The sequence below is a fragment of the Ornithorhynchus anatinus genome, chromosome X3, assembly GCF_004115215.2.
Source record: "Ornithorhynchus anatinus isolate Pmale09 chromosome X3, mOrnAna1.pri.v4, whole genome shotgun sequence".
Taxonomy (NCBI): domain Eukaryota; kingdom Metazoa; phylum Chordata; class Mammalia; order Monotremata; family Ornithorhynchidae; genus Ornithorhynchus; species Ornithorhynchus anatinus.
In genome coordinates, this window is record NC_041751.1 from 22,225,088 (window position 1) to 22,240,142 (window position 15,055).

The following is a 15,055-nucleotide window of genomic DNA, read 5'->3' on the forward strand; positions in this document are numbered from 1 at the left end:
AATGACATTAATTAATAATGACAATAACTAAAAAACAAGTTTGTATTTATATTACTGCTTTCTAATGGGACTTCTGATCCTGTGTCATAGTGTTGCTGACTTTATAGGCCGGTTCATAGTTGGTCAAGTTAAGCTTCATGCATGCATTCAGGCTTTCTTCTGCTAATCAGGAGTGCAAATTTGTTTCTGGTGTGATTCATGTGGGAGGAATGCTTTCCTAATAATAATAATAATAATGTTGGTATTTGTTAAGCGCTAACTATGTGCACAGCACTGTTCTAAGTGCTGGGGTAGATACAGGGTCATAATACAGGGAGAGCCTAATTTGGTTAACAGAGCAAAGCTGACATTCTGCATTGGGCTGCATGTAGGTGGAAGCTAATTCCAACTTTGCAGAATTTGGTCATCTTCCTGCTGTAATTCCTTCAGATCAATGCACTTGTGCAGCTTTGCTAATTATGTGCCTTGGTGAGCAATACTTTCCAGGTTGGAGTGTAAGCGGGAAATTATTCCCCCTGGAGTCAAAACTCCTTGAAGATGGCAACTTCTAGTTCCAAATCTTCAGCTCTGCCAGGAACCACTGTCAAATCTACTGCTTCCACACAAGCTTCATGGGGGTGAATCATGAACTTGAAAAAAGAATTCTGTTTGTGAAAGCTCACAAAAATTGCTTAATTATGGGAGTTATTGTAGCACTGTTGATGTGATAAGCACTGGGGTGCAAGGTTATGAGATGAGTTGCAGTTCCTGCCCCAGCGGGGACTGACAATCTATCTTATATCTATTTTAATGGATGAGGAAATTGAGGCCTGGAGAGGTTAAATTGCCCAATATCACATAGGACAGGGGCAGAGTAGAGACTGGAATGAAGGTCTCCTGGTTTGTCCTTCTCATCATGGGATGCCAGCATCTTCTCTGCAACAGCTGACTTCCACCCATTTGGCACACCTGATCTTCTGCATGCCATGTTATAATAATAATAATGTTGGTATTTGTTAAGTGCTTACTATGTGCACAGCACTGTTCTAAGCGCTGGGGTAGACACAGGGGAATCAGGTTGTCCCACATGGGGCTCACAGTCTTAATCCCCATTTTACAGATGAGGTAACTGAGGCCCAGAGAAGTGAAGTGACTTGCCCACAGTCACACAGCTGACAAGTGGCAGAGCCGGGATTCGAACCCATGACCTCTGACTCCAAAGCCCGGGCTCTTTCCACTGAGCCACGCTGCTTCTCCATAATAATAAATGTTATTTATATTCCTGGCTTTTCATCTGACTCCTTTATCACCAGGACTTCTGCCTTACATTCTATAGCCCTACTGGGGTCACATAGGATCCGGTGCCTACAGCTGCCCCGCCCCAAACCTAACCCCCCTTTTCTGCCGAGGCCATGTCACCCCCAGTAACATCAGTATTCATTCATTTGTATTTATTGAGCACTTACTATGTGCAAAGCACTGTACTACAAGCATGGGAGAGTAGAAAACAACAACAAACAGATGTGTTCTCTGTCATGTTCTCTGCTCTCTAGGAGCTTACAGTCTAATAGGGAAGACAGACACTAAAGTAAATTACAGGTATGGGGAAGCAAAGGAGTTTAAAGCTATGTATATAATCGCTAGGAGTTGCGGGGGAGTGAGGACCGAAATGTTTAAAGTCATCTCTCCCTCTCCTCCATCCCCCCGCTCCCCTCGACCCGCTCTTCTACTTTCCCATCCTTCTCAGCATTATCTTCAGAGGAGATTCCCTCCTCTCAAGTGCCACCCCCCTCCACATGCACTTCAGACCCCATTCCCTCTCATCTCATAAAAACTCTCGTTCTTTCCCTCCTCCCCTCCTTAACTTCCATCTTTCAACCACTCACTCTCCCACGGCTTCTTCCCCTCTGCCTTCAACCATGCCCACGTCTCCCTCGTCCTAAAAAAACCCTCCCTTGACCCCACTGCCCCCCTCCAGTTATCACCCCATCTCCCTCCTACCCTTTCTTTCCAAACTCCTGGAGCGAGTCGTCTATACTTGCTGCCTTGAATTCCTCTCCTCCAACCCTCTCCTGGACCCCCTTCAATCTGGCTTCTGTTCCCTCCACTCCACTGAAACCATCCTCTCAAAAGTCACGAATGACCTCCTTCTTGCCAAATCCAATGCCTCCTACTCTATTCTAATCCTCCTCCACCTCTCAGCTGCCTTTTACACTGTCGACCATCCCCTTCTCCTCAACACTTTATCCAACCTTGGCTTCACTGACTCTGTCCTCTCTTGGTTCTTATTCCTCTGGCCTCTCTCGTCTCTCTGGCCATTCATTCTCAGTCTCCTTCATGGGCTCCTCCTCCCCCTCCCATCCCCTAACTGTAGGGGTTCTTCAAGGATCAGTTCTTGGTCCTCTTCTGTTCTCCATCTATACTCACTCCTTCGGTGAACTCATTTGCTCCCACGGCTTCGACTATCATTTCTACGCAGATGATACCCAAATCTACATCTCTTACCATTCTCTCTCCCTCCCTCCAGGCTCGCATCTCTTCCTGCCTTCAGGACATCTCCACCTGGCTGTCCTCCCGCCACCTAAAAATCAACATGTCCAAGACTGAGCTCCTTATCTTCCCTCCCAAATCCTGTCATCTCCCTGCTTTCCCATCACTGTAATAATAATAATAATAATGTTGGTATTTGTTAAGCGCTTACTATGTGCCAAGCACTGTTCTAAGCACTGGGGTAGACACAGGGGAATCAGGATGTCCCACGTGGGGCTCACACTCTTAATCCCCATTTTACAGATGAGGTAACTGAGGCACAGAGAAGTTAAGTGACTTGCCCACAGTCACACAGCTGACAAGTGGCAGAGCTGGGATTCGAACTCATGACCTCTGACTCCAAAGCCCGGGCTCTTTCCACTGAGCCACGCTGCTCCTCTAACCGGCTCCTCTAACTGTGGACGGCACTACCATCCTTCCAGTCACCCAAGCCCATAACCTTGGTGTCATCCTTGACTCTGCTCTCTTTCACCCCACATATCCAGTCTGTCCCCAAAACCTGCTAGTCTCACCTTCACAACATCACCAAGATCTGCCCTTTCCTCTCCATCCAAACCGCTACCATGTTAATACAATCACTCATCCTATCCCAGCTGGATTAGTGCATCAGCATCCTTTCTGGCCTTCCAACCTCCTGTCTCTCCCTGCTTCAGTCTACACTTCACTCTGCTGCCTGGATTATCTTTCTACAGAAACGTTCTGGGAATGTCACCCCCCTCCTCAAAAATCTCCAGTGGTTACCTATCAACCTCCGTATCAAGCAAAAACACCTCACTATTGGTTTCAAAGCTCTCCAACACCTTGCCCTTTATTACCTCACCTCCCTTCTCTCCTTCTACATCCCAGCCCACATACTCCGCTCCTCTGGTATTAACCTTCTCACTGTGCCTTGTTCTCTCCTGTCCTGCCATCAACCCCTGGCCCATGTCCTATCCCTGGCCTGGAATGCGCTCCCTTCTCAAATCCACCAAACTAACACACTTCCCCCCTTCGAAGTCCTTACCTTACCATAGCCACCGCCTACGCCCGCAACACCCCCCGGACAACCTCAGGGCCCCCGCCACCGCCTCAGAGACATTTGGTCATGAGCTCCAGGACTCTCTCGACCGCTAGCCGCTTGACTTTGAGTTTGATCGGGTCGGGTTGGGTCGACCCCCGACCCTGGTCATCGCCCGCTTATTAACACTATTGTATTGTATCATACTGTACCATGTTGCTATATTACCGATTTTGCTTGTTATTGTTTATTGTCTTCAGTGCTGCCACCCACCTCCCTGGCCTCACCAGCCGCTTGACTTTGAGTTTGATCAGGTCGACCCTTAATCAAGCCTACCCCCAACCCTGGTCATCGCCCGCTTATTAACACTATTGTATTGTATCATACTGTATCATGTTGCTATATTACCGATTTCGTTTGTTACTGTTTATTGTTGTCAGTGCTGCCACCCACCTCTCTGGCCTCACCATGTCTCTCCTCCCGCCTCCTCCCTCCCGCCTCTTTCTATCCTCCCCTTCCCCCTCTCGCTCAGCTCTTTCCCGCTCTCTCCTCTTCCCCCTCCCCCTACTCTCCTCCCCCCACCGAACCCCCTCCTCCCCCCCCTCCCCCCTTGCCTCTTCCCCACCCACGCCCCATCCCAGTCCTCCTGTCCCACCGCTACCCCTCATCCCCCTCTCCCTGTCCAGGGCCCTGCCACCTCCTTCCCATCCAAACCCTCCCCTCCCCCCGCTCTCCCCCTCCCCCTTGCACCCACAGCTACTTTCAAGTGTGGCCTCTGGAACCCCCGCCCCATTACAGGTAAACTACCTTTCGTCCATGACCTTTTCCTTTCCCGCTCTCTCCTCCTCCTCGCCCTTTCAGAAACGTGGTTCACTCCCGAAGACACGGTCTCCGCCGCTGCTCTCTCCAGCGGAGGCCTCTCCTTCTCCCACTCCCCCAGACTCACTGGTAAGGGAAGAGGCGTCAGCTTCCTCCTCTCACCCCGTTGCCGCTTCCGCACTATCCCTCCTCCCCCCTCCCTCTCCTTCCCCTCCTTCAAAGCCCATATCATTTGCCTCTACCACCCCCTCCAGATACTTGTTGCTGTCATCGACCGCCCTCCTGGTCCCATCTCGGACTTCTTCAACCACCTAGATCCCTTCCTCACCTTACTTCTCTCCTTCTCTCTGCCCACTCTGATCCTCGGAGACTTCAACATCCATATGGATGTACCCGATGACTCCTCTGCCGCCCACCTGCGATCCCTCCTCCACTCTGCCGACCTCCTCCTCCACCATACCACGCCCACTCACCCACTCGGTCACACCCTCGATCTCGTCATCTCCTACCGCTGCACTATCTCCTCCCTCACCAAATCTGAAATCCCTCTCTCTGACCATAACCTTCTCACCTGCCTCATCTCTCACACTCCCTCCCCCTGCAAATCTTCGCTACTGCCCCACAGAGACCTCCGCTCTCTCGATCCCATCCATCTTTCCAAAAGCATCTCTCCTCACCTTGCCGCCCTGTCCTCACTTCCCACTCTCGATGATCAGGTCTCCGCTCTCAACTCCACCCTCTCTACTCATCTCGACTCTCTCGCCCCCCTTTCCCTCCGCCGTTCTCGCTCCACTAACCCACAGCCCTGGATCACCTCCTGTGTCCGCCTCCTACGCTCCTATGCTCGAGCTGCTGAACGCTGCTGGCGAAAGTCCAAGCACCAAGCCGACCTCACACACTTCAAATTTATCCTTTCCTGTCTTAACTCTGCCTTCTCCTCCGCCAGGCAAAACTTCTTCTCCTCCCTCATCGACACCCATGCCCGTCACCCCCGCCAATTATTCCGGATCTTTAACTCTCTCCTTAGGCCCCTTGTTCCTCCCCCTCCCCCATCTCTCACCCCCAATGATCTGGCCACCTACTTCATCACAAAAATCAACACAGTCAGGTCTGAGCTCCCCAAAGTCACCCCTCCCCCTTTCCCCTCCCCCCCACCAACCCTCTCCCCTACTTTCCCATCCTTCCCTGCAGTATCCTCAGAGGAGATCTCCTCCCTCCTCGCAAGTGCCACCCCCTCCACCTGCGCCTCGGACCCCATTCCCTCTCACCTTATAAAAAACATCGCCCCTGACCTCCTCCCTTCCTTAACTTCTATTTTTAACCACTCAATCTCCAATGGCTCCTTCCCCTCTGCCTTCAAACATGCCCACGTCTCCCCCATCCTAAAAAAACCCGCTCTCGACCCCACTTCCCCTTCCAGTTATCGCCCTATCTCCCTACTACCCTTCCTTTCCAAAATCCTAGAACGAGTCGTCTACAATCGCTGCTTAGAATTCCTTAACTCTCATTCTCTCCTGGACCCCCTCCAATCTGGCTTCCGTCCCCTCCACTCTACCGAGACTGCTCTCTCTAAGGTCACCCATGACCTCCTTCTTGCCAAATCCAATGGCTCCTACTCCATTCTAATCCTCTTTGACCTCTCAAAGCAGAGAAGCAGCATGGCTCAGTGGAAAGAGCACGGGCTTTGGAGTCAGAGGTCATGAGTTTGAATCCCAGCTCTGCCACTTGTCAGCTGGGTGACTGTGGGCAAGTCACTTCACTTCTCTGAGCCTCAGTTACCTCATCTGTAAAATGGGGAGTAAGACTGTGAGCCTCACGTGGGACAACCGGATTACCTTGTATCTACCCCAGCGCTTAGAACAGTGCTCTGCACATAGTAAGCGCTTAACAAATACCAACATTATTATTATTACTCTCTGCTGCCTTTGACACTGTCGACCATCCCCTCCTCTTACACACCTTATCTCACCTTGGCTTCATGGACTTCGTCCTCTCCTGGTTCTCCTCTTATCTCTCTGGCCGGTCATTCTCGGTCTCCTTCGCAGGCGCCTCCACCCCCTCCCATCCTTTAACTGTTGGAGTTCCTCAAGGGTCAGTTCTTGGCCCTCTTCTGTTCTCCATTTACACTCACTCCCTTGGTGAATTTATTCGCTCTCACGGCTTTGACTACCATCTCTATGCAGATGACACACAGATCTACATCCCTGCCCGTGTCCTCTCCCCCTCCCTTAAGGCTCGCATCTCCTCCTGCCTCCAGGATGTCTCCACCTGGATGTTGGCCCGCCACCTAAAACTCAACATGAGCAAGACTGAGCTCCTCATCTTCCCTCCCAAGCCCGGTCCTCTCCCAGACTTCCCTATCACCGTGGATGGCACGACCATCCTTCCCGTCTCTCAGGCCCGCAATCTCGGTGTCATCCTTGACTCGTCTCTCTCGTTCACCCCACACATCCTATCTGTTACCAAGACCTGCCGGTTTCACCTTTACAATATCGCCAAGATCTGCCCTTTCCTCTCCACCCAAACGGCTACCTTACTGCTACAGGCTCTTGTTATATCCCGGCTAGACTACTGTGTCAGCCTTCTCTCTGATCTCCCTTCCTCCTCTCTCGCCCCGTTCCAGTCTATTCTTCACTCCGCTGCCCGGCTCATCTTCCTGCAGAAACCATCTGGGCATGTCACTCCCCTTCAGTGATTGCCTATCAACCTCCGCTCCAAACAAAAACTCCTCACTTGAGGCTTCAAAGCTCTCCATCACCTTGCCCCTTCCTATCTCTCCTCCCTTCTCTCTTTCTACCACCCACCCCGCACGCTCCGCTCCTCTGCCGCCCACCTCCTCACCGTCCCTCGGTCTCACCTATCCCACCGTCGACCCCCGGGCCACGTCCTCCCGCGGTCCTGGAATGCCCTCCCTCCTCACCTCCGCCAAACTAATTCTCTTCCCCTTTTCAAAACCCTACTTAAAACTCACCTCCTCCAAGAGGCCTTCCCAGACTGAGCTCCCCTTCTCCCTCTACTCCCTCTACCACCCCCTCTTCACCTCTCTGCAGCTAAACCCTCTTTTCCCCCCATTTCCCTCTGCTCCTCCCCCTCTCCCTTCCCATCCCCTCAGCACTGTACTCATCTGCTCAACTGTATATATTTTCATTACCCTATTTATTTTGTTAATGAAATGTACATTGCCTTGATTCTATTTAGTTGCCATTGTTTTTACGAGATGTCCTTCCCCTTGACTCTATTTATTGCCATTGTTCTTGTCTGCCTTTCTCCCCCGATTAGACTGTAAGCCCGTCAAATGGCAGGGATTGTCTCTATCTGTTGCCAACTTGTTCATTCCAAGCGCTTAGTACAGTGCTCTGCACATAGTAAGCGCTCAATAAATACTACTGAATGTATGAAAGTCCTACCTAAAATTCACCTCTTCCAGGAGGTCTTCCCAGCCTAAGCCACCCTTTTCCTCTGCTCCCCCTCCATCCCCATTGCCCCGACCCATTCCCTTTGCTCTACTTCTCCTTCCTTCCTCACAGCACTTATGTGTATATGTGCATATTTATAATTATAAATCTATTTATTTTTATTAATGATGTGTATATATCTATAATTCTATCTATTTATAATGATGCTACTGATTCCTGGTTACTTGTTTTGATGTCTGTCTCCCCCGATCTAGACTAGTGAGCCCGTTGTGGGCAGGGATTGTCTCTAGTTGTCACTGAATTATACTTCCCAAGCACTTAGTACAGTGCTCTGCACATAGTAAGCACTCAATAAATTCATTCATTCAACTGTATAATAATAATAATGATGTTGGTATTTGTTAAGCGCTTACTATGTGCAGAGCACTGTTCTAAGTGCTGGGGTAAATACAGGGTAATCAGATTGTCCCAGGTGAGGCTCACAGTTAATCCCCATTTTACAGATGGGGTAACTGAGGCACAGAGAAGTTAAGTGACTTGCCCATAGTCACACAGCTGACAAGTAGCAGAGGCGGGATTTACTGAGTGCTTACTGTGTGCCGAGCACTGTACTAAGTGCTTGGAAAGTACAATTCGGCAACATTCATTCAATAGTATTTATTGAGCACTTACTATGTGCAGAGCACTGTACTAAGCACTTGGAATGTACAATTCGGCAACAGATAGAGACAATCCCTACCTAACAATGGGCTCACAGTCTAGAAAGGGGGAGGCAGACAACAAAACAAAACAAATAGGTAACAATAGCATCAAAATAGATATGACTGAATAAATGAACTTGCCCAAGTTCACACCGAAGAAAAGTGGAGGAGCCAGGGCAAGAACCCAGGCTTCTTGACTCATGAGCCCATGCTCTTTTCTCTAGGCCAAACTCCCCTGAAACAGCCAGCCTACGCTGCTATGCATCAAAATGCCTTGATTCTCAAAATTCACTTCTTCCTGCACATCTTGGAACTGACAGGGATTCAGGGCCCGGGCAAGAATCCAGTCAGCAATATGTCAACTACCAATGCCATCACATCATTCAGTTGCACTCCAAACGACTGAGAACAAAGTGCTTACTGGTGCATGATGCAGTTTAAATTTAAAATAGGACTTATCTCTAGAGACAAAACATAAAAAAGCAACAGATTTCTTCATGCTTTTGACTCACACTGGGTGCACCATGCCCGCACACTGAAGCAAGTGTCTCTGAAGGTCTCTGCCTCTTTATAATGAAATCCATCAGAGTTTTAAGTATGACTTCACCTCTTGCTTAATTTCTTCATTGGCCAAACAGCCAGCATTTCTTCTCAATCAACAATCAATCAACCAATCATAATTATTGACCATTACTGTGTACAGAGCACTGTACTAAGTGCTTGGGAGAGTACAATATAACAGAGTTGGTAGACATGTTCTCTGCCCACAATGAGCTTACAGTCAGTCTAGAGGACTGTAATAAATTACTACATACATATCCCCCCCAAAAAGATAGTTGTGCAACACCTCAGAGGTCAGTTATTGCATCCAAAGCCTAATATTTTTTACCTGATACTTGTCAATAGGGTTGACCATTTTCACACTTCAATCATGAATTATTATGACAGATAAAGGCATATCTTGAATTTGTGGCAGGATTTTATCTGTTGGGAAACCTGTCAAGCATCTGTTTGGCTATGTTAAGTACACAATTCACTGTTGGTGAAAGGCTTGCCTCTGAGAAAAAATGTCTAAAGAGCTGGCAAAAGTCATAGAATTTACTTGACCACGCCAGTTGCTCCTTGGTTCGGCTTTCATTTTGTTTTAGGCTTCTGACAAGTCTTTTTCTGTATTTCACCAACTGGCTATTTTGCTGATGAGGCAGAATGTTTTGTCATGAAATATCACTGTTGAACAGATTTATTTATTTGAGGCCAGACAATCACTGCACTTGAGAAAAAAACAAAATCCTGACCTTCCCAAGGGTGTACATGTCAGCCCATTCTGGCTGAAAATAATGGTAATCCTCATCTTTTGTTTGGTTATTTCTCACTACATTTGTTTCACGCTTAAGCATGGGTTGTTTTTTAAAAATCCCAGCTCGGCCACTTGTCAGCTGTGTGACTTTGGGCAAGTCACTTAACTTCTCGGTGCCTCAGTTACCTTATCTGTAAAATGGGGATTAAGACTGTAAGCCCCACGTGGGACAACCTGATTCCCCTGTGTCTACCCCAGCACTTAGAACAGTGCTCGGCACATAGCAAGCGCTTAACAAATACCGACATTATTATTATTATCATTAAAAAACTGAAATAATTTTAACAGATGACAGTTATCTCACCCAATCAAAATTCAGCAAACCAGCACTCGGGAATTAAGTACCAGTAATATTAGCAGATGGGTGGGTTTAAAAAAATATAGAACCAGATGATGCCAGGATATACCATGTGGTCATTCAATAAATATTTTTAATTGTTTGGGTATGTTTATTAAATTCAGCACTCTCTTGGAACTGTGCACAATTGGAACAAATAATACCAGTGCAGCTGGCTTGGGATAAAAAAAAAACACTTTTATTTCTCTTTTCCCAGATTGGCTGGGTGTGTGTGGGGTGTGTGTGTGTGTGTGTGTGTGTGTTTGTGTGTTGCGGGGGAGGTGTGCTTGTGCAGTGAGAGAGGAGAGACTGGTTGGCTATTCGGGGGAAATTACTTTGTCCGTGAATCCTGCATCTTAATGCTGAGATGAGGATCACTAGATGGCAAAGAAATCCCAACTGTGACGAGTGCCTAATGAACTCAAATGTTGGGGAGTCCTTCACTCTGCGACGCAGGGCAGGCTGAAATGCACCAGTCAGTCAGCTCACCACTAGCAGAATTTCTGCTCCTGCAGCGAGCCCAACTTGTCTCTGGGCAGAGTGTCGGGGTTGGGGGAAGAGGCATGGAGGCTGCTAGAGGGTGGCCACAGGCACAATGTGCTGGTTGTAACAGTTAGGGATGTACCCTCTGGCATCCCTACTTTCCCTCTATTAACCCCGGGTGGTCCTCTTGGCAATTAATTCATTTCTCATCATGTATCCTCACCTCCTTTGCTTGTCCTGTCAAGGTGTCTGCCTTATCGGGAAGCTTGGCATGTCAAGATCTTGAGACAGGATGGAGTCATTCCTCCTTTTGCAAGGTCAGGAACCTTGGATGGTTTATCAGTCTGAAAGAGTGGTGTTTGCCCAACTGACCTCTATAATGGGGGAGAATCAGGCAGGGCTGACCAATTCCTCCAATTGGAATTTACTGCTGCTTGTCTTAAATTATATATTGTGTACTGTGATCTTCCATCACAAGCCTGAAATCTTGGGTTTATCTTTAACTCCTCTCTCTCTCATTCGACCCACATATTCAATCCATCAATAAATCCTATTGGTCCCACTTTCATAACATCGCTAAAATTCACCCTTTCCTCTCCATCCAAACTACTATGATGTTAATAAAATCACTCATCCTATCTCCTATCCCACCTGGATTATTATATCAGCCTCCATGCTGACCTCCCGGCCTCCTGCCTCTCCCCACTCCAGTCCATATTTTAGGGCATGTGACCCCACCCCTCAAAAAATTCCAGTGGCTGCCCACCCATCTTCACATCAAACAAAAACTCCTCATCATGGCTTTAAAGCACTCCATCACCTTGCCCCCTCCTACCTCACCTCACTACTCTCCTACCCAGCCCACACACTTCACTCTTCTAATGCTAACCTTCTCACTGTGCCTTGATCTCGCCTATCTCACCATCAACCCCTTGCCCGCACTCTGCCTCTGGCCTGAACGCCCTCCCTCCTCAAATCTGACAGACACTCTTCCCACCTTCAAAGTCTTATTGAAGGCACATCTCCTCCAGGAGGCCTTCCCTGACTAGCACCCCTCTTTCCTCTTCTCCCACTCCCATCTGCTTGCTTCCTTTATTCTTCCTCTTCCCAGTCCCACAGCACATAGGTATATATCTGCAATTTATTTATTTTTATATTAATGTCTGTCTCCCCGCCTCTAGACTGTAAGCTTGTTGTGGGCAGGGAATGTGTCTGTTTATTGTTGCATTGTACTCTCCCAAGTGCTTAGTCCAGTGCTCTGCATATAGTAAGTGCTCAATAAATACGATTGAATGAATGAATGAATGAATGAAAGAATGAGAAGCTCAGATGTTATACCAACTGTATATAAAGAAACTGTATTACTTGAAACTGAGTTGACCTTCACTAGTAGAGGAAACTCTGTCAACCACCACTCATTCATTCATTCAATCATATTTATTGAGCACTTACTACGTGCAGAGCACTGTACTAAGCACTTGCAATTCGGCAACAGAGACAATTCCTACCCAACAACGGGCTCACAGTCTAGAAGGGGGAGACAGACAACAAAACAAAACAAGTAGACAGGCATCACTACCATCAAAATAGATGAATAGAACCATGGATAAATGCACATCATTAATAAAATAGAGCAATAAATATGTACAAATATATACAAGTGCTGTGGGAAGGGGAAGGGGGGTAGAGCAGAGAGAGGGAGTAGGGGCAGTGGGGGGAGAGGAGCAGAGGGAAAGGGAGGGCTCAGTCTGGGAAGGCCTCCTGGAGGACGAGAGCTCTCAAGAGGAGGTATGCACTCCTTACTAGCACTAGTAGAAATAAACTTATCTGTGACATACCCACTTAAAAACAATGTAGAGTCCCTCAAGTTTTCTTTGACACTCACCTCTCTCCTGTCAGACATCAAATCCTGAGGTTCTGTCTTCATATCTTCAGAATCTACATCTTCTTCTCCTTCCAAATTGTTACTACCCTTGTTCATCAGCCTCCTCACTGACCTCCCTCCAGTCTCTCCCTTCTTCACTCTGCTGCCCATGTCAATTTTCTAAAAAATCTTTCTGTGCAGAGTGTCTCTTCACTCCTCAGAAACCTTCAATGGTTCCCTATCTATCTCTGCATCAAGCAGAAACTCCTCACCATCTGCTTTAAGTTATGCAGTTAGCTCTCTCCCCGTAATTATCCTCTCGCCTCTTCCACTACATCCCAGCCTGCCCACTTTGCTTCTCAACACCAACGTATTTACTGTGACTTGTTTTTCTCCCTCTTGCTGATGACCCCTTGTACAGACCCTTCTCCTGCCTGGAACATCCTTTTCCTTAATATATGACAGACCACCACACTCCCCATCTTCAAAGTTCTACTAAAACACATCTCTTCCAGAAATTCTTCCCTAACTTCTCATCTTCCCCACTTTATTTTCCTTCCCCTCTGCATCCCTTTGTGCTTGGCTCCATACCCTCTAAGCCTTTTGAAATTCACCCCCATCCACACAGTACTAACCTGATATTCTGTTGCTTCTCCTATCTGTAGTTTAAGTTCTACTAAAACACATCTCTTCCAGAAATTCTTCCCTAACTTCTCATCTTCCCCACTTTACTTTCCTTCCCCTCTGCATCCCTTTGTGCTTGGCTCCATACCCTCTAAGCCTTTTGAAATTCACCCCCATCCACACAGTACTAACCTGATATTCTGTTGCTTCTCCTATCTGTAGTTTAATGTCTATTTCCCCCACTAGACTGTAAGTTCCTTGAAGACAGGAATCAAGTCTACCGATTCTATTATACTCCCCCAAACATTCAGTACTGTGCTCTGCACACAGTAAGCACTCAGTAAATACCACTGATTCATTCATTCAATAGTATTTATTGAGCGCTTACTATGTGCAGAGCACTGTACTAAGCGCTTGGAATGTACAATTGGGCAACAGATAGAGATAATCCCTGCCCAATGACAGGCTCACAGTTTAAAAGTGGGAGACAGACAGCAACGCAAAACAGAACAAACAAGAAAACATCATCAAGATAAACAGAATCAAGGAGATATACACCTCATTAACAAAATAAATAAGGTAATAAATAATGTATACAAATGAGCACAGTGCTGAGGGGAGGGGAAAGGGGAAGAGCAGAGGGTGGGGGGGAGGGCAGGAGAGGAGGGAAGGGGGGCTCAGTCTGGGAAGGCCTCCTGGAGGAGGCGAGCTCTCAGTAGGGCTTTAAAGAGGGGATGCCATTCAGGTTGGACACAGTCCCTGTCCCCCTCTTCATCCCCTATTTACACTTGAGGTTGAAGCCAAGAGGAATTGTATCAAGGTATAATGAAGCCCAGACTGAAACAATGGCAAGTTACAGTGGACTGTTGGTTGGGAGAGCACTGTAGAGTAGATCAGTCAGGCATGCAGTTACTGGGAGATGGCTTGCACCTTTTGAGCAAAGACTTAACAAACACAGGAACCCAAGATATAGTCTCGAAAACAGGGACAGGCCCAGTATGGAACTAATATATTGATGCAGCAAGAATCCTTGGTTAATTGCCAACAGTGCAGTAGGATGTGTCAGCCTCACAACAGTTTTTCTGTTTCTCTCACACAAGTGGATAGGATCTTACCATCAATCATGTCACCTTTGCAACTCTCTCTCAAAATAGAATGTGTGGATATGTGTATACACATGATAATATGTATATTGCATGCATTGTAGGTATATATGACTATACACATGACTATACACACGACTATACACACACATTCACACACATACGCATTGTTCTTGGAATATTCATTCATTCAGTCATATTTATTAAGAGCCTACTGGGTGCACAGCACTGTACTAAGCGCTTGGGAAAGTACAATACAACAATAAAGAGTGACAATCCCTGCCCACAGTGAGCCCACAGTCTAGACAGGGGGAGAAACATCAATACAAATAAATATAAATAAATACAATTACAGATACGTAAGTGCTGTGGGGTTGGGAGAGGGGAGAAGAGCAAAGGGAGCAAGTCAGAGTGACACAGAAGGAAGTGGGAAATGAGGAAAAGTGGGGCTTAGTCAGGGAAGGTCTCTTGGACGAGAAGTGCCTCCAGGAAGACTTTGATGTGGGGGAGAGTAATTGTCTGGTGGATCTGAAGAGGAAGAATGTTCCAGGCCAGAGGCAGTACTTGGGCCAAGGGTCAGTGATGAGACAGGTGAGATCGAGGCACAGTGAGATTAGCACCAGGGGAGCGAAGTATGCATGCTGAGTTGTAAGAGGAGAGAAGTGAGGTGAGGTAGGCAGGAGCAAGGTGATGGAATGCTTTAAAACCAATGGTGAGGAGATTTTGTTTGATACAGAGGTGGATAGGCAACCATTGGAGATTTCTGAGGAGGCGAGTGATATGGCCTGAACGTTTCTGTAGAAAAATTATCTGGGCAGCAGAGTG

At 47.5% G+C, this 15,055-nt stretch overlaps 1 protein-coding gene across 1 annotated transcript in view; it reads right to left on the bottom strand.

Annotated features, from left to right (window-relative positions):
• Positions 1 to 521: 521 nt before the first annotated feature.
• Positions 522 to 15,055, bottom strand: part of CAGE1 (cancer antigen 1) — a 41,534-nt gene continuing 27,000 nt past the window's right edge. The window contains exon 8 of the mRNA XM_029053616.1: positions 522 to 644. Within this exon, the coding sequence (XP_028909449.1) occupies positions 522 to 644 (123 nt within the window). The remainder of the gene's footprint in view (positions 645 to 15,055) is intronic.